The sequence below is a fragment of the Capra hircus genome, chromosome 15 (assembly GCF_001704415.2).
Source record: "Capra hircus breed San Clemente chromosome 15, ASM170441v1, whole genome shotgun sequence".
Taxonomy (NCBI): domain Eukaryota; kingdom Metazoa; phylum Chordata; class Mammalia; order Artiodactyla; family Bovidae; genus Capra; species Capra hircus.
In genome coordinates, this window is record NC_030822.1 from 9,045,080 (window position 1) to 9,069,446 (window position 24,367).

At 42.0% G+C, this 24,367-nt stretch overlaps 1 protein-coding gene across 1 annotated transcript in view; it reads right to left on the bottom strand.

The window, feature by feature from the left end:
• HSD17B12 (hydroxysteroid 17-beta dehydrogenase 12) overlaps positions 206-24,367 on the bottom strand; it is a 169,029-nt gene continuing 144,867 nt past the window's right edge. Inside the window, exons 8-11 of the mRNA XM_005690127.3 lie at positions 18,164-18,245; positions 16,496-16,561; positions 2,471-2,620; positions 206-2,208 (exon numbers count right to left, since the gene is read on the bottom strand). Coding sequence (XP_005690184.1) covers positions 2,104-2,208; positions 2,471-2,620; positions 16,496-16,561; positions 18,164-18,245 — 403 coding nt within the window. The 3' untranslated portion in view covers positions 206-2,103. The remainder of the gene's footprint in view (positions 2,209-2,470; positions 2,621-16,495; positions 16,562-18,163; positions 18,246-24,367) is intronic.

Sequence of the window (24,367 nt, forward strand, 5' to 3'; positions counted from 1 at the left end):
TGTTAAGGCTATACAGGCTGGATTCTTATGCTAGGCTGGATTCTGAGCACTTTAAAATATTAATTTGTGCTCAAAACAATCTATGAGATAGGCACTATTATTATTCCCATTTTTCAGAACACAAAACTGAAGTGGAGAAAGGTTAAAACTATGTCATAGTCATGTGTTCTTTGATTACAGTGCAATTATTTAGAAATCAACAACAAAAGATTTAACTTTTTATTTTGAAATAACTTTAGATTTACAGAAAATTTGCAAAATAGCACTAAGAATTTCCATTTCTCTTTCACTTAGATTCTCCAAATGTTAACATACTAACACATTTGCTTTATCATTTTCTGTATACATATTTTTTCTGAATCTTTTTTGATTAAGTTGCATATATAATATCCCATTATCCATAAATGCTCTAGTGTATATTTCCTAAAAACAAGAACTTTTTCTTAAGTAACCACAGTACAATGATCAAACTCAGGAAATTAACATTGATATAATGCTATTATCTAATCTTCAGACTACTCAGATCTCACAAATTGTCTCAAAATTGTCCTTAGTAGAAGAAAAAAAAATTTTTCTCAACCAGGATCCAACCCAAGATCATGTCTTTTGCATGTTCCTTTCGTCTTCTTTAATCTGAAAGTTTTGACAAGTATAAGGTGGCAAAGTATAAGAAACGCAAAGTGTTTTTTGTAAAGCTAAATTTATTCAATTTAAATGACTATTTTTTATTCTGAGATTATGTTCTTCCTATTTTAAGGGTACTAACGTTTCTTTACTTTTATAGAATGATGCCAATGGCAGATGGTGATTTGGGTTTTTCTGTTTTTTTTGTTTTTTTTTTTCCCCCAATGTCCTTGGCTGGCAAGTTTAAAAGCTAGAAACACTTTTAAATATGCCAATTAAAATGCCTGTTTGTTTTGTTTTGTTTTGCAAATTTCCTGGTGCTTAAAACTCAGAATCTGGGAACCACAGGCTAGGTAAAGATCTGCCTTCTTGCATATTCCACAACACTGAATCAATTTCTTAGCAAGTTCCCCAAACAACTTAGGTACGTAGCATGATAAGAGTCTTAATTTATATTAAACCAGTGAAAAAATGGCCTTAATTTCAAGCACCAAAGAAATACATTTTCAATCAACATCACCATTGTATCATCTTTCATTAAAACTAATTGTATCAGTACCTATAGGGTACCTATTGAAAAGTGTAATACCACTTCCCTAACATCATCACTGTCCTAGGAGTGGCCTGGTGTCACCCACGTGAGCAGTACTGGTGCGGTGCAGAAGCAAAGAACCTGGGGTCCAAGAAGGCTGCCTTCCTGGGTCAGGGATTTAGCGGCACTGGAAGGGCTGCCCATCAGTGTACATTTTGGCCTGTTTACCTTTAGAAATCATACCACAGGGCATTCAGTGTTTACACACGATTAAACTGAGAGGACATCTGTATTAGAGGAAAGCGTATTTTAGTGGGCATCATGTGTCAAAAATAACTCCATTATTTTTACGTCGTTAGCTACCCTTGCAAAAGGAAAATTCTATATAAATGTACAAACATGCTTTTAGAAAACCTTACAGCGTGCTCTGCAGATTGCAGTGTGTCTTCCCATATCAATGAATCCCCACTCCCTTAAAAAGTTAAAAACAAAACCAAAAAAAAAAAAAAAAAAGGAGCTGGCCATTACTTTTTTTTTTTTTTTGCCATTACTTTTTAAAAGTACATTTCAGTGTAAATACTGAATAATCATCACTAGCATTTTTGACCAGATGAAACTGTTTAGCCTTATGTCTGACTCTATCATTCACTGATTTGCTATAATCATGTTCCTTCTATTAATAGTAAGCAGTTCTTGCTAATGTTAGTTCTATATCCATTTGATATGAGCATTTATGTTAAACTTCAAAATAACTCCCGGTGGCATCCAGAACATATGTCAGGAACTCCTGAAAGCAACCTCTGTTTTCCTCCTAATTATGACAACATTTAGCTTTATCAGTAACTGTTAATAAGCATGACAACTGAAGATTTGGAAATGGTGGGTGCCTTGCAGCAAACACGCTTAGCTGGCGCATCTGCCGAGTTACTCGAAGGTGTTACCAGTGCTCAGTTCTTCTTCATTTTTTTAAAATAGTGAGCCCGGATGGATTTGTTCATATTCATGCTCACTTTAAGATACAACCAGGAAGGCAGGATTGAGGCTACTGAGAACTAGGGAAAGAAACGGAGAGATACGCAATTAAGGCCTACAATCTGAATTCATTTGACACATAGCATCTTATGTTTTACTATATTACTGTTTTATTTATAGATAGATTTAAGAGTTCTTGGATGTACGGTGGAAAACACGGAGGTCTTGCTAGTAAGTCTAGACAATGTATATATGCTAATGTATCACATACTAATCTTGTGACTCAAAGAGAAAGAAAACCCCAAACCAAAGTACTAATTTGGGACTCAAAAATCGACATACCAGAAGAGAATGGATGAAGTATCCATTGGTCCGGGATTGCACGCCGATGGTTTTAATGGCAGACTTCACAAACGTCTCCGAAGAGGGCTTATCCAAAGTTGCCTTTCGAATTTTAGCCAGTTTGGTTGCAACAAAGTAGGGCAGGACGCTCTAGAAAGGCAATATACCCCACAAAAAACATGCCATTGGTTAAAAAGGCCATAAACTCAGAATTCACTGTGATGTTTGATTGCTCTTAGTGGCAGAAACATTCTGAAAAAGTATAAAGTTTGTATCTTTAGAGAGAGACAGAAGAAAAAGAGAAGCAGCTATCTAAAGCTACCTTGATAGAAGAAATGGCTGCATGAAACAAGTTTAAAAAACAAAACAAAACAAAATCTATCACTTCCCTGGTGGCGGAGTGGATAAGGATACACCAGCCAATGCAGGGGACACAGAAAGCTGCAGAGCAACGAAGCCCGTGAACCGTAGCTACTGAGCCTGCACTGCAGAGCCTGGGAGCTGCGACTACCAGCCCACACGCTGCGACTAGAGCGCCTAGAGCCTGTGCTCCGCGAGGAGCCACGGCAGGGAGAAGCCTGGATGCGGCAATGAAGAGTAGCCCCTATAGAGATAATATTAATTTTCTCCCTACTTGACGGTTACTAAGCTTGTTCTATCAGCTTTGGCTCATCTAAAATAAAAGACATTTCACACTCTCAGCTTTGGGCTACCCACTTTTCTCCTCTAGTTTCTTACCATTCTGAGTTTTATAAACTTTGCTGTTGATGAGCTAGGACCACCATCTGTCTTTGTTTTTCTTCTTTTTTCTTTGTTGTGGGGGAGACAGGATAACATTATGGAAACAGCTTGGGTAACTAATAAGATACTTGACGGCACTAGTGTGGGATGGCAAACCTGGACATTACCTTTCAGGAGGATTAACTATTTATTATTATTCATTATTTAGGGGAATTAATTCTTTCTGATGCTTGCTAAATTTTAGATATGCTTCAACACAGAACGCCAGGAAACCCTACTACAATGACTCAAGAGGTCCCTTCTATACTTTGAAATTACCTGGGCATGCTTGTCTACCAAGGAGTGAATGTACTCTCTTTTTCTGAAATGTGTGAAAGGATAGGGTATAAATTACAATGAAACTTCTATTAAGGAAGTGGATCTATTTCAGCACATGGTGGTCAAAATCAAAAACGTCATTACTAAAGGCAGAAAAAAAACTGAAATGTGCTCCAGTCTATAGATTTTCTTCCTGCTAAGAGCGGGGAGTTCCCATATCTCTTTTGTTTTGTTATTTTTTGTCATTCCCAAGTATGAGTCACCCTCCTTAACAGGTGAGCTGAAACTGCAACCCCCCTAATAGAACCATGAAGCCAAGGGCCTAACCACTGTCACTCTCCGACTTTTTCTTACTCCCTGCAGTCACAGACCTGGCACTAAGGAAACTAACTTCCCCAAGGCACTTCAATACCTGGGCCAACTTGGATTAGGGGACTTTTTGGTGTTGACAGTTTGTTTACTGGAACTGGGCTTCCTCGGTGGCCCAGATGGTAAAGAATCTGCTTGCAGTGCAGGAGGCCTGGGTTCAATCCCTGGACTGGGAAGAGCCCCTGGAGAAGGGAATGGCTACCCACTGCAGTATTCTTGCCTGGAGAATTCCATGGACAGAGAAGTCTGGTGGGCCACAGTCCATGGGGTCACAAAGAGTCGGACACAACTGAGTGATGAACACACACACTTCCTGGAATTATTACTCTACACTTATTCTTCACTTAAAAAGCATTTTTTTTTTGGTCAAATAGATCCTTATTTTTAACACCATATTGCTAGAAGGATCCAGTGTATGACAGTACAAACCAGAGAGCGATCTCGGGCTAACACACAGTATGAAATGCAGAGCTCATGAGGCTAGGGAACGGGTAGGGAGAGACAATGGGTAGGGAAAGAAAGCTTGCTCATCAAGCTGAGTAGCAAACAGCAGAGAGAATGTATGCGTGTACTCTGACTCAATAGTGAAGGACCTCAAGCAAACGCCGTTACACCTCTGTGCCTTGGGTTTCTTGGTTACAAAAAAGGAAAGATTAAAAAACAAAAACAAAAAGCCTTTCTCATATACAGATCACAAGCCTATCTCAAGAGTGAAGTTTCGAGCCTCTCAGTATAATGGTGGCCTACTCATGATACGTTCCAATTACATTATTCTATTCGAATCCTCCCTGCCTCCCTCCTTCTTGCTGCTGCTGCTAAGTCACTTCAGTCGTGTCCGACTCTGTGTGACCCCACAGATGGCAGCCCACTAAGCTCCTCTGTCCCTGGGATTCTCCACGCAAGAATACTGGAGTGGGTTGCCATTTCCTTCTTCAATGCATGACAGTGAAAAGTGAAAGTGAAGTCGCTCAGTCGAGCCCGACTCTTAGTGACCCCTACCAGGCTCCTCAGTCCATGGGATTTTCCAGGCAAGAGTACTGGAGTGGGGTGCTACTGCCTTCTTCTTGGGGCAGCATAAATCAGACTGTTCTGATCTTAAATTAAGTAGCACTGCCTGGCTGAACCACTTGATGGTGCCAAATGTTAACTCATCATTCAGTTAAACCTCCAGCTTGTCTGGAGGAGGTCTTGGCTCTGGAGGTGGGGACAAGAGACACATACAAATTCTACCCTGGGAAGGGTATTTATTTCTACAAAGGTTTAGAATTGAAGCAGTTCATATGGCCTAACGGAGGATGGAAAGGATCCAGAGATGGGAGTTTGTCAGGTAAACGAATAAGGGAAGAATGTGTTGGGTAATGGAAACAGCAGGATCAAAGAAAAGGAGACACAGGGAGCAGGACATTCTCAGGGACCTGCAACAATTCACTACGGTCCACACATCGGAAAGGCACGAAGCGGTGGCAGGAGGAAGGCTAAAGAGCACAGAAAACTAAGTCCAATCACTGACAGTATTGATTTTCAGAGCAGAAGTGATGGCACGGTCTTATTCACCATTATATGCTTAGCCACCGCCATTGCCGCGTGTGTGCTAAGAGTGCCAAGAAGATCTGCTGAATGAATCAGCAACAGAGCTCTCGGGACAGCCCTGAATATACTACTGGGGTCCCTTTCTACTGCTGCAGTCCAGAAAATAAATGGCACCAGAAAGCTGACAACATGATATGAGATTTTAAACCACGACTTTAGATATTCTGACACTTAAGATTATCTATCTATCCAAACAAAAACAAACGTATAGCTTTTGCTATAGCTCACCTAGCATTTTATTTCAAATCACATGAAAGTCTCCCTGGTGGCTCAGATGGTAAAGATTCCACCTGCAATGCGGAAGACCTGGGTTTGATCCCTGGGTTGGGAAGATCCCCTGGAGGAGATCATGGCAATCCACTCCAGTATTCTTGCCTGGAGAATTCCATGGACAGAGGAGCCTGGCGGGCTACAGTCCATGGGGTCGCAAGGAATCAGACACAACAGAGTGACTAAGCATAGGACAGTATAAAGAAATACCTAAAGGAAATCAACCCTGAATATTCACTGGAAGGACTGATGCTGAAGCTGAAGCTCCAGTACTTTGGCCATCTGATGAGAAGAGCCGACTCTCTGGAAAAAATACCCTGATGCTGGGAAAGGTTGAAGGCAGGAGGAGAAGGGGACAACAGAGGATGAGCTGGACGGATGGCATCACCGCCTCAATGGGCATGAGTTTGAGTAAACTCCAGGAGATAGTGAAGGATGAAGGACAGGGAAGCCTGGCATGCTGCAGTCCACAGGGTCGCAAAGAGTTGGACATGATTAGTGACTGAACAACAACAAGGAAATATCTTATAGGTCAAAATGTCATCTAAACAGTTAAACTAAAACCCAATAAATGATCATTAATCCACCTTTCCTGTCTTCCCTGTCTATGCAAGGAAACATTATAGTGAACCGGTCAAGAAGATACCCATACTTTCATAGGAAGTATTTTGGGTAGAACACAACAAATTTTAAAAGTTGCTTAAGCTCAACAATTTGCTGTGATAAATACAGTCAGCCTGGAAACAGCTTGACCCTTAACAGCTACAGATGCAGGCACACGCCCTGGTCTTTAAACCGAAAATCATTAACTAGGCCATAAAGCAAAGCTGTTGATGTTTTATCCTTGCATCAGCCTATAAAAAAAAAATCCCTGGAGATAAATTTGATATCCTTTTTCTCACCCACTGAGTAGCTTGCTGAGGTATCTGGTCTTTAGGGAACAGTATAGGGGGCCCTCGATTCAGAACTGGAAGTTTAACTACAACTTAGTGTCATCGAATAGGAGAAAGATGGATGCCCAGCTCTGCACGGCAAGTGTTCAAGAATCAAACACCAAACCTTCTAACTTCACATGGTAGTGATCTTTCATGTCGTCATCTGTGTACTGAATATGCCTTCTCAAATGTAAAGATGACTACAACAACCCCCAGCCATGCTTTGGGAAACAAGGATCCAGAGGACACCAGGCTCCAGTCTGTCTGTACAATATGCAATTCTCAACATGGGGTCTGATCTGCCTTTTACGAGCATTACGTTTACCAGGGAAGCCGGCACACATTCTCAAGGCAGAGGCTGCAGCTCCTAGGAGGCGCTTCAGGGAATCTCTTCCCTTAAGTCTGTGTACTCATCCTCCATGGATGAGTACATGGAGGATCTGATATCCTCCAGAAAATCTGAATCATCACATACCTAGATCCTAGTTTTGGAAAGGAAAGTGAAGTTGCTCGGTCGTGTCTGACTCTTTGCAACTCCATGGACTGCAGCCTGCCGGGCTCCTCCGTCCACGGGATTCTCCAGGAAAGTATACTGGAGTGGGTTGCAATTTCCTTCTCCAGGGATTCTTCCTGACCCAGGGATCGAACCCAGGTCTCCCACACTGCAGGCAGACTCTTTGCTGTCTGAGATTGGGTTATTTCACTTGCAGACCATGAGATGAGCATTTTCACCAAAGGGCCCTTGATTATCTCATTGGTAGAAACAAATCCTTGGACTTCCTAGAAAAATGTTAGGAAGAAGGAATCATTCTGACGGTGCAGAGATCCCTGATTCCGCAGCAATGAGCAAAGGCCCTACAGTAACATTAGCTACAAAGGACCTAAGCACAAAATAAAGGAGTTGAAGTGTTGTGCTCTGCACAAAGACGATCCTTGATCAACACTGGCTGGCTGATAATCTTACAAATGACCTACTTCCATATATGTGGAATTTGTCCATTAAAATGCAGAGAACCAAAGGACAAACAGTGTAAATCTCACCCAAAAAAAGCATGTATTCAACAACAAGTGCTTCCTAAGCACCTATTAGAACACTGATTTAGGCACTCAGAATTCAGTTATGAACAAAGACAGAATCCCTGACCTTACTGAGCTTACATTCTTAGTTGGGGGAAGGCCTGGTGCATAGAATCTACAAACAGATGGTAAAAGAATGTCTATAAGATTGGCAGTGATGATAAAAAAGGAAGAAGGGAAATAAACCTGAGTGAAGGATGGAGGTGATGGGGGCTGTTACTGCAGGTGATCAAGAAGGGCCCTCTCTGATATGGTAACGTATATGTGACATGATCACATATAAACAAAGATTACAATGAAGGGAGAGAGCAAGCCAAAAGGATACCTGGATAAAGAGCCTTAGACTGGAAGAACAGCAAGTGCAAAGGTCCTGACTGTGCTTGGAGCGTTTGAGGAACTGCAAGGAGGCCAGAGAAATAGCAGGGGTGGGGGCAAGGTAATGTGAAATGCTTGCAATCAGAACAAGGTAGGTCATAACAACTCATGATTTTACTCTGAAAGAGATGAAAAAACACAGGACGATTTTGAGCAGAGGAGTAAAACGACATTGGGGCTGGCAGGGGTGGGAGTGGGGAGGCCACACAGGAAGACACTGCAAAAGGCCCAGCCAAGAGGTCATGGTGGCTCAGATTGGCAGCAGTGGTGGGTCATGAGAAGTGGTCAGGCAGTGGATGTGTTTAAAGGATCAACTGAAAGTCAGGAGGATTTCCTGATGGATGGAATTTCGGGTGTAAAAGAAAGAATAAGCTAGATACAGGGGGCAGAACATCAGCTCTGAAATCAATAGACCTGGATTCAAATTCCACTCAATTATTTACTAGTCGTGAGATTTTGAGCAAAATATTGAGTTTTGGTTTCTTCCCTGGGGTATACAGCATCTTCCTTATTGCATTATTACAAGGATTAAATAAAACATTGTCAGTTACAGAGTGTGGGACTTGAACTCTCATATGTGTTAGCAATTATTTTCCAAGTTTTCTAATATTTATATTTTTCAGAATGGATTTAGAAAGAAAAACTTAGCTAACATTTTATATCCCGTAAGAGGTATAAGAACACCATCTGCTATAGAAAAATGACTCCGATAACCACCTGGATAACTGAGTCCTTTATGGATACAGATTTAATGTGTTTGAAGAAGGGCTTCCCTGGTGACTCAGGCAGTAAAGACTCTGTCTACAATGCGGGAGACCTGGGTTCAATTCCTGGGTCAGGAAGATCCCCTGGAGAAGGGAATGGCATCCTACTCCAGTATTCTTGCCTGGAGAATTCCATGGACAGGAACCTGGTGGGCTATAGTTCATGGTGTCGCAAAGAGTCGGACACGACTGAGCGACTAACACTCTCACTAAAGGACACTTTAGGTTTTTAGTTCTTGTGGTGCAACGTTACTTAAAAGGCCAAGGAAAAACAGCCATGATCACTGACAAAAATAAGGATTCACCTAGTTGGAAGGGGTCTGGGTCCAAAGATCCCAATGGGACTAATTTTATTATTCTTAAAGATATCTCTCAACATTGGTGCAGTTGACCAGATATAACCATCTCCTGTGAGAATCTTTCTGCTGCTTCATTGTTCTCTGTATTTAGACTCCATTTGCACTAAAGACACACACCATTGCCTTCTTTTATTGTCATTGGCAATTAACAAGAAGAAGGTATGAGGACTTACATTTTCATTCCTAACACCTATTTCTCCACGTTGAGCTTTCTAGCTCGTTGAAGCCTCGTAGATCTGATTACGCTAAGCAATAAAATGCTTTAACAAAATATACAAAGAATATCTTCTTTCATTAACAAAATAAACTGGAATCTTGTTTGCTCCCTCACTTCAATTTGTCTGACTTGTTTTCTAAATTTATTCTAAAAACTATGTTTTTTAAAGAATTAACAAAACTGTCAACTCTCATCACCAAGGAGAAACAAAGAACTGGAAGGCAGGACTCTAAGAGAGTGGAGCCCCAAGATTTTCTCCATTATGAGAAGTTCACATTTAAATGGAACTTATTCTAAATTCTTTTGTAATCTCTTGCTAAGTGTGACAAGCTCCCCCTTCATTTTTAGGCCAGGCCAGCTGAAACCTACACCTGCCTTCTTTGCGTCTGAATGGTCTCCACCTGCATCCTCATCTTTCCTTTGGTAAAAAGTCAGGTAAACTAAACCTGGGCTTCCCTGGTGGCTCAGACGGTAAAAAATCCCCTGCAATGAGGGAGACCCTGGTTTGATCCTTGGGTCAGGAAGACTCCCCTGGCGAAGGGAATGGCAACCCACTCCAGTACTCTTGGCTGGGAAATCCCATAGACAGAGGAAACTATGGGATTGCAAAGAGTCGGATATGACTGAGCAACTGACACTTTCCCTTTCAAACTAAACCTAACGGGTAGTTTCAGTTAGCAAATGATCCCCATGTTGAGAACATTTCCAGAGACCTGGCTTTCCAGCTCCAAGCAAGAAGGCTATGGTGCAGGATAACACCCCAGGGAGAAGCACGGGGGCCTGGCAGAAAGAGCACAGACCCAGGCGTTACTCAAACCCACGCGACCAATCCAGAGGGGGAAATTCCTAAATTCCCTATACCTCCCCCACGCCCCCAACACAGCATCCTCCTTTAGAGTCTTCATGGAATGGACCACTATGTGAAGCCATCTCATTCATGTGTATGCTTGCTTGCTTATTGTCTGTCTCCTTCACACTAAATATAAACTCTGCCCAGTAGGGACTCCATCTGTCTTTTTGCCACGGCAGCCCCACCTCCCCAGCAGTTCCCTCTGAGTATTTTCAGAGTAATATTACGAGAAAGTTCCCTGATGGCCTAAAGGTTAGGATTTGGGGCTTTCACTGCCATGGCCTGGGTTCAGTTCCTGATAGGGGAATTCAGATCCCATAAGCCACGCAGCTCAGCCAAGATGAGAGATACCGTGAGGTCAAAAATTAGAACGCAGGTGGTAGGTTAGAGAAGAATACTCCATCAATGTTAACTGTAAAGTTGGTAACTGTATTGTAATTAGTTATAAGGGTATCCTTATTCTTTGAAAATACATTGAAGGATCTGGAGGTAAAGAAACATGATACACGCAGCTCACCTCTCAATGATAAAACAAATCGAGCAAAATATTAACCACAAGTGAATCTGCATAAGGAATATTGGGGTGTTCTTTGTACTATTCTTACAAGCTTTCTACAGATTTGAAATTACTTCTAAATCAAAACACACACACAAGAAAGCCTGTGAAAGTTTTACAGAATAAGAGTTCAAGAAGTACAGTTTAAGGATGTCATCTTAGTCTCAGCTCTTTCTTACTTGCTTGGCATTAAGAGATGGAGCCTGGTATAGGGCCCACCAACTAGCCAGTCAGATCACTTACGACTTTGCCCTCTGAAAGAGTTAAGTATAATTTTGACTGGGATTTAGTTACAGCGTAATACTGAGAACAGATCATTCTTACTGACAGAGCAACTTTCAATGAGATTTACAACAATGTTTTTCTTAGCCTCTATTCTAATGTCAACAGAGTCAAATGCGTTTCTTATCACTTGTTGTCACTGTTGTTTGTGTTTCCAGGAAATGCTTTGCCAAGTCTATTGGCAAATCTGAATTCATGAAGGAAATGTTAAATGTGTTTACAAAATTTTGGGAAAGAAGTTGAAGGAAAGACGAGGAGAGCAAAGCAAAGGAAAAAATATAACAAAGGAATGAACAGAAAACAATTCAAAACCTGGAAAAAATTCTCTCTCCCTCTCCCCAAAGAGCCATCTGTCGTATCTCCACGTGGACACAGACCTAGAAAGCGAACTTGTCTTCCAAAGATTAGAAGAAACTGAAGTGTGACATCATAGCATTAGCCTGGAAGCCCTCTAGACAGAGAATTTGAAAATTCAAGCCCAGAGGCCTATGTGAGCAACGGAAGCAGCTCAAAAGGCCTTAAAAACAGAGGACTGTGTGTCGCCATGCACAGCCAGGGTCCTGCATGAGACCAGCAGAGGGCGGCTGTCAGGTGTGGCCCACACTACACCTGCCGTGAGTGACAGAGACAGACAGGATAAACAGCCCCAGTCCACTGGACACAGTGTATTGGTTGGGAGGGGACAGGGGAGTTTGTGGCCAGATAGTATCAGACACAGATATGTAATAAGAAGTGAGAGAGGGGCTTCCCCTCTCTCATTTGGCTCAGGGGTAAAGACTCCACCTGCCAATGCAGGAGACACAGGTCCCACCCCCGGACCAGGAAGGTCCTGCCTGCCGCAGAGCAACTAAGCCTGTGCACCGCAACGACACAGCCTGTGCTCCAGCGCCCAGGGGCCACACCCGCTGAGCCCAGGGGCCACAGCTGCTGGAGCGCGAATGCTCTAGAGCCCGTGCTCCGCAGCGAGGGAGCAGTCCCTGCTCGCCATAGCGAGAGAAGCCTGCACACAGCGGAGACCCAGGACAGCCAAATAAATCCATTTTTTAAAAAAGAAAGAAAGAAGACAGCAAAAGGGAAGGTGTAACCACGTGCACCCAGCAGCTGAGATAAGGTTTCCCAGGTGAAGCGAGGCCAGAGCCCTGGAAGATGGGCGGGGAGCAGGTGTGAAGAGGAGGCTGGCAGAGGAGCGGGGTGAGGGCGTGCAGGCAGAGGAGGGGCCAGTCACGGGCAGGGTCCGCTCCGGCTGGAATTCAGGGTGGGACGATGGAGCGGTCAGAGGCGAAGGCCTCATGGGGTCTGAACCCAACCCTGAACTTGATGCGCAGCCACCGGAGGACTCTGAAGGAAGGCTACACATCTCGGTTGTTTTGAATCAGATCACCCAGGAAACGGGATGTGGGAAGCAGTGGAAGGGAAAGCAGCTGATGAATACTCACCCAAGAGACTGCGGAGACCACACACCACCAGAGAAAAACCAATACTCCGTAACGGAGCATTTAGACAGGTTTTATTTTTTCTTATCCCTTTGGTCAGAGTTAACATGAGAGTCTCTTCTACTTCAGCATCCTGATGTGTTCATGCAGAAATGACTACTCTTCCTCACAAACATTGCGGTTTTTGGTTTTTCACCAAGTTCACCCTAAGTCTAAACTTTGAGTGAATTCCCATGAAGGAACACAGGGGTCAATGAAATCACATCATTGATAATTCATCTTTAAGAAAAAGAAACGTGTATCAAAGTAAAATATTTCCGAAACAAATGCTATTGTGTTTCTATAGTAGCGGCTGGTCACAACAGATCAACAGGCAGAGCATATGCAGAAAAGATCTTTGAGGGAAATCAGACCTGGAAATAAGAGAAGAAACAGCCTTGTGTGTTCAGTGAATTTTGGAAATTGCTCATCTGTGCTCACAAGGCCTAAGACTCCCTTTTGTCTGAAACACTTGGCAGCTTCTGGTCACACTGCCTCCAGGTCACTCACCAATGGACCTTTAAGATTCCTACTGGGTACCCATAGTGTTTAAAAATTATTAGTTAAAAATATAAGTTAATAGCTTGAATATAATTGATTCATCAGAATGAGAAGATGGCATGACACAGTGCGGCACACGAGGCCTGACCTCCCCTAAGTGCCTTACTGATCTCCTGTTACCAAAATATAACACATTCTGTGTAGCAGGTTCAGACTATTAGCATTAAAATAACTGGTGTCAAGAGACTAGGAGGCGGGGAGCATATGTTGCTGCTGCTGCTGCTGCTGCTGCTAAGTCGCTTCAGTCGTGTCCGACTCTGTGCGACCCCAGAGACAGCAGCCCACCAGGCTCCGCCGTCCCTGGGATTCTCCAGGCAAGAACACTGGAGTGGGTTGCCATTTCCTTCTCCAATGCATGAAAGTGAAAAGTGAAAGTGAGGCCGCTCAGTTGTGTCCGACTCTTCGCGACTCCACGGACTGTAGCCTACCAGGCTTTTCCGTCCATGGGATTTTCCAGGCAAGAGTACTGCAGTGGGGTGCCATTGCCTTTTCCGGGGAGCATATAGTAGCTCCATATAAAATTCATAAATCTTGAAAACCCTGATCTCCCAGAGTACCCTGTATTCATGGGGAGCTGCAGACTGGAATAACACCAAAGGGCTATGATATGGAAGGATCCCTTCAAAGGATCCCTTGGGGGAGACATTTAACTGACCCTGGAAGATGAGGAAATATTTACACTGAAGATATAAGGGAGGAAATGGAGCTAAGCAGTCCAGCGCCTTCTGCCTGGCCAGATGGATCCAATGAACGTTCAGCGGGGTTCCCAGGTAGTGCTAGCGGAAAAGAGCCTTCCTGCAATGCAGGAGACATAAGAGATGTGGGTTCAATTCCTGGGTGAGGAAGATCCCCTGGAAGGGGGCATGGCAACACACTCTAGGACTCTCGCCTGGAGAAGTCCATGGACAGAGGAGCTGGGCAGGCTCCAGTCTGAAGGGTCACAAAGAGTCAGACACGAATGAGTGACTAACACTGAGATCATTAGGAGATGCCATGAAACACACAGAGACATATGAAGTGCCTAGCACGGTACCTGAAAAGTATTCCCTCTAACATTAGCTGTTTGTATTGTGATTGGTCGTCTGGGGCTTCAGAGTGCAAAAAGGAAAATACTAGGCTCACAGAATGGAAAGCCATAATGAACAATGGATGTGTGAAGAGGTGGGCGCAGGCCATGGGCAGGAGCAGGAATGAGGTAAGGATTGCAATCTCTCCCAAGACATTGATAAAAATGTGCCTAACCATGGAAATACCGTGAGCCATCACTTCTTTGTGTTGAGCGATAGCTGATTTGAGACTGATCCCCATAAAAGCCCCTTCACTGGATTCGTTTTGTATTGTATTTTCACAGCATTGTATCTGTTAGCTACATAATAAAATCAAAGGTCTCTCTAAAAATTAAGTCAAAATGGATCAAAGGCCTAAATATTAGAGCTAAAACTGTAAAACTCTTAGAGGAAAACATAAAGAGGAAAATCAACTATACTTCAATAAATTTTTTTTAAAAAACCCAGCCAAAAGCCTCACGACATTTGATTTGGCAATGGTTTCTTGGCTATGACACCAAGAGCACAGGTAACAGCAATGAAAAATAAGCTGGACTGCATCAAACTTTAAACCTTTTGGGCATCAGAGGAGACCACCCATAGAGTGAAAAGGTAACCCACAGACTGGGAGAAAATGTCTGTAAACCATATATCTAATAAAGGGTTAATGTCCAGAATATATCTAGACATCCTACAGTTCAAAGATAAAAAAGCAAACAACCTAATGAAATGGTGAAGAACTTGAATAGATACTTCTCCAGAGAAAATAGACAAGTGGCCAGTACACACTTGAAAAGATACTCAACATCATCAATCCTTAAGGAAATGCAAATCAAGATCAAAACCACAATGTGATACCACTCCATATGCATGAGCATCAGCTCAGATCAGTAGCTCAGTCGTGTCTGAATCTGTGACCCATGGACTATAGCCCGCCACGCTCCTCTGTCCATGGAATTCTCCAGGCAATAGTACTGGAGTGAATTGCCATTTCCTCCACCAGAGGATCTTCAGACCCAGGGATCGAGCCCAAGTCTCTTGTGTCTCCTGCATGGGCAGGCAGATTCCTTACCATGGCGCCACCCGGGAAGCACTCATACGAATGGCTATTATTAAAAACAAACGAAAAGAAAATACCAAATACTGGTGAGGATGTGGAGAAATTGGAACCCTTATACACTGCTGGTAGGAATATAAAACAGGGCAGATATTATACTGTGGAAAACAGGAAGGTGGTTCTTCCAAAAAGGACTTATCATATGATCCAGCAATTCCATCTGTGTACATATCCAAAAGAACTGAAAGCAGGGTCTCAAAGAGATGGGTGTAAACCCATGTGCAAAGCAGCATTATTCACAGGAGCCAAGAGGTAGAAGCACCCCAGTGCCCATCGACAGACGAATGGATAAACACACGTGACATACACCAGTAACAGAATTACATTAAGCCTTAAAAAGGAAATTCTGACATATGCTGTAACATGGATGAACCCTGAAGACATTATGTTAAGTGAAATAAGCCAGTCACAAAAAGACAAATACTGTAGGATTCCACTCCTGTGAAGTACCTGGTGTAGTCAAATTCAGAGACAAGAAGTAGAACGGTGGTTGTCAGAGGCTGGGGGAAGGTAAATGGAAAGTGACTGTTTAAAGGATACAAAGTTTCAGTTTTGGACAACTGCAAAAAATCCTGGAGATAGAAGGTAGTGATGGCTGTGGACAATGTGAATGTACTTAAGGGCACTGAACTGAACACTTAAAAGCAGCAGAAATGGTGTTTTTGGTGTATATTTTACCACAATTTTAAAAAAGTAAAAAAATCACTACCATACCTATATCAACCTGGTAAATGCAGTCATCCTCACTTTAGTAAAAGTTAGCTTTATTCAGCACTTTCATCTCCTATCATTAATAAACAGTGGCACTCCGTGCATACTCGGCAGCTAAGAGATACTGATGGTCTAATTCTTTCAAAATAAAATTGTAAGCATTTACAATTACTATGCACCAACTGTTTATGCTGCATAGTTCTACTTTAGGGGTCATTGCTTTAAAATTGTAGAGAATAACTGTTTAAAATCTAGATTTAAGGGCATAAAGGAAAAGAAACCCTGTCTTTAACGGTGTGCTAACGTCACATTCACTTACTTAGGAATGTGATTTTCTTTCGTTGCCAAGACAGCAACAGTTGCTGTGGAAACCACACAAAAACAGGGATACTTAACTGAAACGAACTCTACTCACCTGCACAAAGATGCCCTTGCTCTTATATTCCTCATGGAGGCATTGAGAGAAGAAATCTACAAAAGCCTGGGAGGGGGCGGGAGTGAGAACACACACATTACATCAATCGGCCTGATCTGTAGCCATGGAAACAAAAATAATCAACTAACCATTTAACACTATAGTTTCTAATCATTCTTTTCACTTCAGATGAAGACAAGACCTTAAAAAAAACAACCACCCTCAAAACCTCATGTTTTATCTGCCACCTAATTAAGTATTCTTTCACCAAATATAATATCTAAATCAAATTCTGATTGAACTGGAAAAGGCTCTTCTTTATCTTTTCTGTTTTCAGAAAATTACTTTCCAAGAAAAAACCCCTTATTATATAACAAAGGATACGTCCCTCTTCCCCACCTGCCATTCGAACAGAAACACAGTATGAATTCCGTTCAAGTCTGTTCTACGGGGATTTTGTTGTCAGCAAAGAGAGAAAAGAGCAAGCATTCTCTTTGTCCTTTGGGATGGCAAGATCCAAGAAGTGCAGAGATGAACGTGACAGCCCATCTTCTTCCAACAGAACAACTCCACATCTATTTGTAAAATACACTACTTTTTCAAATGTGGACTCAACCTCAGGCTTGAAATGTATCAGTGATGACTCCACTAGAGTCCCTGTTAATAATACTAATAGTCTTGTGCCTGTGGAGCAGAACAGGCAAGAAGAAGTTCACCAATCACTTCAAGAAACATGGTGTTCATTTTAAACATGCCTACTGTATGTTTCAGAGATATAGAAAGCAGGTAGATTCCAGGGTGGGGGGCCGGGCCAAGCTTTTTCAAAATGCATTACTTTTCAGTTTTTTCCAGGGGCCAAAAGGCAAGGGAAAAGAGGGCAGGTATTTTGCTCTTTTTTAACCCCCTGCACAATGCAAGTTCTTACTGTGCATTTTATTTTGCTCACTTTCCCCTAAAAGCAGCGTCTCAGTGGTCACCTTTACTTCAGAGATGTATCCTATGCCTCAACAATGTCTTTGAGAATAAAGCTATTGACCTGCAGGCAGTATAAAATGCATTCTAAATCACTGTCCTGGTAGCAGTGTGAAGAGGTGAATGGTGGTGTGGTATAGAATTATGGAATCTTACAGAGAGCTCTGGAAATTCTTATCTCACTCCAGAAGTGGCAGTAAATATCTATGAATTTTGAATAATGTTGCCAAACATTCACAGTTTCCCCATCTATCTCGTGTCTGCTATGTTTGCCTATGTGCTGACTAGCTTCAATCCTGCTACTCAGTTCTGCGGACGTGGCACCTGAGCTGTATGCTGAGTCATTCAGGAACCAAATCCCGTCTTAGACTCATTAACACCGCGTTCTGATCAGCTGAGCTAACCGGCCCAGACCAGCTCTCTATAGGAAAGTACAAATACCAATTTTAAAACCAGTAAACTGTGAGGAAAAAAAAATATCATCTGTGGATCTGAGATCTTGGTGGTAAAGTTGATACCAATCAGTCTATCTCCAGCTCCAGCTCTTCTGAAACTAGGATTGGCTATTTTCCTTTTCTTCTTAGTCCATTTGAAAATGGCTAAAGACAGAACTTCAAGAAAGTCCATCTCTTATTTTTCAAACTGAAAGCTATTCTTTATTCTTCTTTTGACACCATTTACTAAAAAACTGTTCACCTTGGTTGCAGAGTAGATGGTCAACAGCGGGACTGGGTACATGCCACTGGCTGAGGAGATGTTCAGAATTACCCCTTTAGATCTAAAAAAAGAAGATGCACGTAAACAGAGTGAAATCAAATATACAATTGTAAGCTACAGATTGAGATATATAAAATTATTTAAAACAGAATAACCTGGCTGTTTTTCTAACCCACCTCTCTCCTTGCCTTTCATCCACATGTGCTATGCTTGGTCAGTGAATGAGGCATAACTCAGTCAACTAAAGATAGCTCTGCTTTGCAATTAGCTCACTTCTCAGTCTTAGTAATCTGGGGCATGACCGGATTAGATCTTCAGTCTTCTCGAGTTGATTTCTATTCTCTGAGGTCTTCTCTGGCCATAGCACCAAGAATTATCACTCTTAAAAACACTCTCATACTCCTGGTATGCTCTTAATTTGGTACATTATCACATACTATCATGCTGCAGCACTTAATCACTCTATGATTATCAACATTTTAATCCCTCATAAAACCCATCAGCTTCTGGACATCAGAGCTCTTAACTTACACTTTTCCTCACAATACTCTGCCTGTGGTGAGCATCTAACAGGTGCTCACATGAATGAATGGCTATGCCCCGCTTTCTTACCTTTCCAGGTGGTAGGCATTCAGGTGCTAAATGAAGAGCTGACTCTAAAGTCAGCTACTGCATAGTTCACCAAATCATATTCTTTTGCCAAAAGCCAAAGCTCAATTTCTACTGAAACTTTTAGAAACTAATGTGAGATTTCAAAGTCGGAAAGTTACCAGGAATGACTCGTTCTACAAATAAGTAAAAATTAGTTTGAGAAAACCAATGCTGCAAATACACAGGTTGTTAGCAGTTGTATATGGCTTGGGTAAAGTGTGGAATTAGGGTTTTAGGAATTTTAGACAGAAATAACAACCAACTTTTGGTCCTCAAATCCATTCTCCCTGGGGAGCTGGTCCCCTTATTCAGCTATGTCAACCTGCCTCTGCCTGTCCCCTGCCCTCTAGACCAGGTTCCTGTCCTTCAACTTTCATGCCCAGTCGCTCAGCTGTGTCTGACTGTGTGTGACCCCACGGACTGTAACCTGCCAGGCTCCTCTGTCCATGGGATTCTCCAGGCAAGAACACCGGAGTGGGCTGCCATTTCCTTCACAGGGGATCTTCCCGACCCAGGGATCAAACCCCGATCTCTTGCATCTCTTGAGTTCGCAGATGGATTCTTTGGCACTGCGCTACCTGGGAAGCCTTTCTTTCAACTTGAAAGTGAAGGCTGCTCAGTCATGTCCAACTCTTTGCGACCCCGTGGACTATACCATCCATGGAATTCTCCAGGCCGGAATACTGGAGTGGGTAGCCTTTCCCTTTTCCAGGGGATCTTCCCAGCTCAGGGATCGAACCCAGGTCTCCCTCATTGTGGGTGGATTCTTTACCAGCTGAGCCACAAGGGAAGCTCCAGAATACTGGAGTGGGTAGCCTATCCCTTCTCCAGGGGATCTTCCCTACCTAGGAATAGAACCGGGGTCTCCTGCATTGTAGAAGGATTGCATTGTAGAAGGATTCTTTACCAATTGAGCTATCAGGGAAACTCTTACGTTCTCATTATTCTTGGCCTGAATTTACTTCCCAAGGCCTTTTTTTTTTGTATTTTTTAAAAGGACTATATAGGCCCTTCTTATGCAAAATAATAAAAGAAACAAGATCAAATGGCTTCTAAGTTATTTTAGACATAAATCTGAGAAGAAATAATCCCCAAAGGTCATTCAGTCCATCTGCCAGCCTCTAGGCGAGATGCCACTTCAACCATCAAATGGAAGTCTGGACCCTCCACTTAATGAGTCACTGAAAATGAGTTGTTTTTTGGTTTCTGTTTTTTTGAACTGAAGTCTTTATTAGTAATATACACTTTCCTAAGTGGTGACTCAATTAACAAGTTGGACATAGAAATCAAATCTCAAATTTTCTGCGGAAAGTTTGAAATATTTGGTCAATATATTAATTATATCATTCTTGTAGTTTCTGCCTGTGTCTCTCACACAGACAGAAAAGGCTTTTCTTTTTAAATTTTAAAAGTAAGAATGTCTATCAGGACTTAGAACTCAATTATTCTAAGATAAAAACAGGTGAATCAGCAATTACTTATCTAGTAATTTCATTTTATCTATATTTGTGAGAAATTCCTTTGATTAAAAGGGGTTAAAAACCACCTTTGTTACTTAGACTTTTAATACAGTATTAATTTATGATGTTTAAAATATCTTTATCTTTTTAGAGTGTTAAAAATGTTCTGAAATTAGACTATGGTGATGATACATTCTGTAAATATACTAGAAACCACCAAATTGCACACTTTAAATGAGTGGATTTTAGGACATGTGAAATGTATCTCAATAAATCTATATATAAAGAGAGTGAAATATATTTATAATTTATTGGAATATGTTGCCTTTGAGTTAAAAGCAGATCCCAATCAAGTAGAAGCTATGTCCTGCGATACAACCTGCTTTCTGAGAATAAGCCCAAATCTTTGCACCCTGTCCTGAGCCCCAAGCATCCATGTAAGTTTAGGTGGTGTTTTAACATTTTCTCATATAACCAGGAACTGCTATATCCTCACTCATCACAGCAAGTGAAGAAAACCCATTCTGAAGTAGTTGTAGAAGATGATGTTTTTCACTGTAGCTGATCACTGCTGGTTTAATCAGTGGGATTCTGGGCTAGATAATACTCAATTTGGCTAAAAGGGCAGCATGTGCCCTTGAACAAAAATCTTACATTCTGTTTCTTTCCTTTCTCACAAGTGAAATACAATTTAAAAGTCTTTCAAAAGTTAAAGTTCAAAAGTTATTAAAAACATTTTTAGGGACTTGCCCGTGGTCCAGTGGCTAAGACTCTGAACTCTTAACGCAGAGAGCCTGGGGTTCAATTCCTGCCCAGGGAACTAGATCCTACATGCTGCCATGAAGACTGAAATCCTGTGTGCTGCAACTAGGACCCAATGCAACCAAATAAATAAATATTAAAAAGAAAAATTTTTTTTAAAGGAAATCTTGACCTCATCAAAATGGATTCCTAGAATGCCACTCACCAAAGCAATGATTTCAATACAGGCAAGTTCATTGCAAGATAATAAAAACCTTGTTCTTGCTTGCAAAATTAATACAGACCAATAGTCAAATATGGTCTGCCACAATTATGCAAGCATGTGCTTTGAACTGTTTACTCCTTGAGGCAAGTGAGATTTTTGTTTCTCAAATATTCTACCTTAATTTAAAAATTTCCAGGGGGTAGAGTTAGTTTGACTTAAGTGAAAAGTCGGAATTGAAAGATACTTTATTCAAAACACAATATTTGCACTCTAAAATGCATCAAAAAGTATAAAGAGAGAATGCACTAGATTTAAGTAAACACGAAACAGACAGCATTTATCACTGGACCAAAATGACAGCAGAGGAAAAAAACCATCCATTCCACAAAAACACTGTGCTGCAAAGCAGCGCAGCGCACGGTATTTGTCTTTGCAAAAACCCTCCCACACACAAGGCTCTCCTTCTCTCCAAGGATAATGATATTCAGCTTAGTTTTGTCTGGATCACAAATAACACCTTTGCAGAGTTGTCTTACTCTCTGTACTGTATACAGTATCTATTCTTTACATAGAGATGGGGATGAACATTTGGGACCGAGAGACACCAAGGACCAGCCTCTAAAATCAACTACTCTATCTAGTGCTAATCCCCCATCTACGCAGAATTAGTGACGTCAAACTAGTTTCCATGGCACAGCCAGACTCACGATAGCTCTGTTATATCAAGCAGAAGAACGAAATGGGCTGCGCTTAATTGCACACAGAAACAAACATAAAACCAAACCCTGGCTAATCTCTCATTTTCCGGGGACTTGGGGAACAATTCTAAGATTGGAAGGTACATTAAGAATATTTGCTGAAGTTCCATAATGAAGACTCCCGATGCTCATATTTCTGAGCATTTCCAGTCTGTTCTGACAAATATCCAAATAAACAAGTCCAGTAACATTTTCTGTGATACAACCTTCTTAATTCATCATGCTGCTTACTCGCCAACAGCCACACGATGGTGTCTCAGTGGCATAAGTTATTGAGGATCTACTAGAATTAAAATACTGCAAAGACAAAGCAGAAACCACCACTGCTGATAAGGAAGCACTTTTTCATCTAAAAATATTCTCTTCAATGACTAGCCCTCCCACAAGCCAGACATTAAACACACATAACCCTATGAAATTCAGTTCCTTGCATTTTTAGCCTTCTATCGTTATGCTTTCTAGAATTTTCTAAGTTCAGCGAAATTCCCAATTAGAAAACTCTCCTTAATGATCACTTGGATGAAAGAGTTACCAAGCCTCTTTTCTTCTACACATGCCCCACTATTCTATCAGATAGCTGTAGTATCCTTGTACACAGCTCTTAAACAGTATTGTCATGGAGGAAGTGGCAGGTCTCCCATGAAATAAGTCTCTGATTTCCATCTTCCTGGGGACTCTCATCATTGCTCCACGCTGCAGGTGAGAAGGAGGCTTAAATATTGCTGTGAAGCCCTGGAACACAGGGTTGGGCCTGTGGACAGCTTACAGGATGCAGAGAGTGATGGCAGAAAAAGGAGGGTTGTGCAAAAAAGACTGCATCCCAGTTCTTCATATTTTCACTTATCAGGGAGCACTTAAGTCTGCTCTTGGAGGGTCATAACTTTTTTTTTTTTAAGCTGAAACATAACACTGAATTTTGGTACAGACAGTTCTCTAACAGGTTCTCAAAAAGACTGAGAAACATATCAAAGCAGAGTTCTATGTCAGAAAAGAATTCTGGATCACAGGGGTCAGATATATAATTAGAACCAGCAATCCAAATACATTATACAAATATTGCTTTGTTGAAGAAAGTTTGCAAACATTTCCCACATGAAAGAGAACTGCCTACCCTAAAACACCATAACATGTCATAATTTCACCTTAAGTAATACAGTATGAAAGGGGCTATTTTTAGCTTTTCCATGGTTGTTATGGCAACCACCTCCTGGCTCCAGCTGTACACAATGTTTATAATTCCAGGGCAGTGGAAAGAGCAAGTTTCCTCCATAACATAATTTTGTACTTTCTACATCTATGGTAATAATAATACCTTAGTTTGATTATAGAGACTTGTTTAGTGATAGTCAGTTGGCCCTAGGCTATAGTTCTAGAGAGTGTGGGAAGCCACACACATCAGAAGCAGAATCAGTGAAAGAAAAAAAAAAATCCCACCACAACGAAGAACTCTGCTTTTCCTCAGTGGAGATACGAAACCTACGGCAACCAACCATAGGAAATAGATCATTTGGGGATGGCTCACAAGGGCAGGCTATGATCAAATCACTTATAAGCAAGAAGGCTTTGAGCTGATCTGTGAACTTTGAGTCTTTCTTCCTGCTTGGGCACACAGCTGACAGCGCTTCTGGTCTCCCCTGCAGTTAGCTGTAGCCTGTGACTGAGTTCTAGACCATGGAACGAGCGTAGAAGACAGGGACACCACTTGCAGGCGTGACCCATAAAACGCTCTGTAAAATCATCCTTCCTCTCTCTTCCCTCATTTGCTGGCTGGGTGCAAATATTTCTGCAGAGAACTGCAAGGCCTATGGAAAGAGTACCGTGCTGTGCTTAGTCGCTCAGTTGTGTCCAACTCTATGAGACCCCATGGACTATAGCCCGCCAGGCTCCTCTGTCCATGGGATTCTCTGGGCAAGAATACTGGAGAGGACTGCCATGCCCTCCTCCAGGGGATCTTCCCCACCCAGGGATCAAACATTGGTCTCTCACATTGCAGGCAGATTCTTTACCTTCTGAGCCACCAGGGAAAACCAAGGGAAGAGTAGGGCCCCCTCAACTCCAGATGGAAGGAGCCTGAGATCCCTGGATTGACTGTGTAGAGCAGAGTCCTGATCACTGAGCCACAGTGGACTGTGATGTGAGGGGAGGATCAACCTTTAGAATTTTAAGTCATTGAGATTCTGGGGTGGTCTGTTGTAGCAGTTAGCCTGCCTTGACTAATACAATAAGTAACTCCTTAAATTCAAACAGACAGACCTGTTCCTTCTCCTATCCCAAAAGTACCAATTCATAAATCCCCCTTACATTTCTGACTAGTCCTTCAGCCCGTGACAGCTTTCTAGGAAATCAA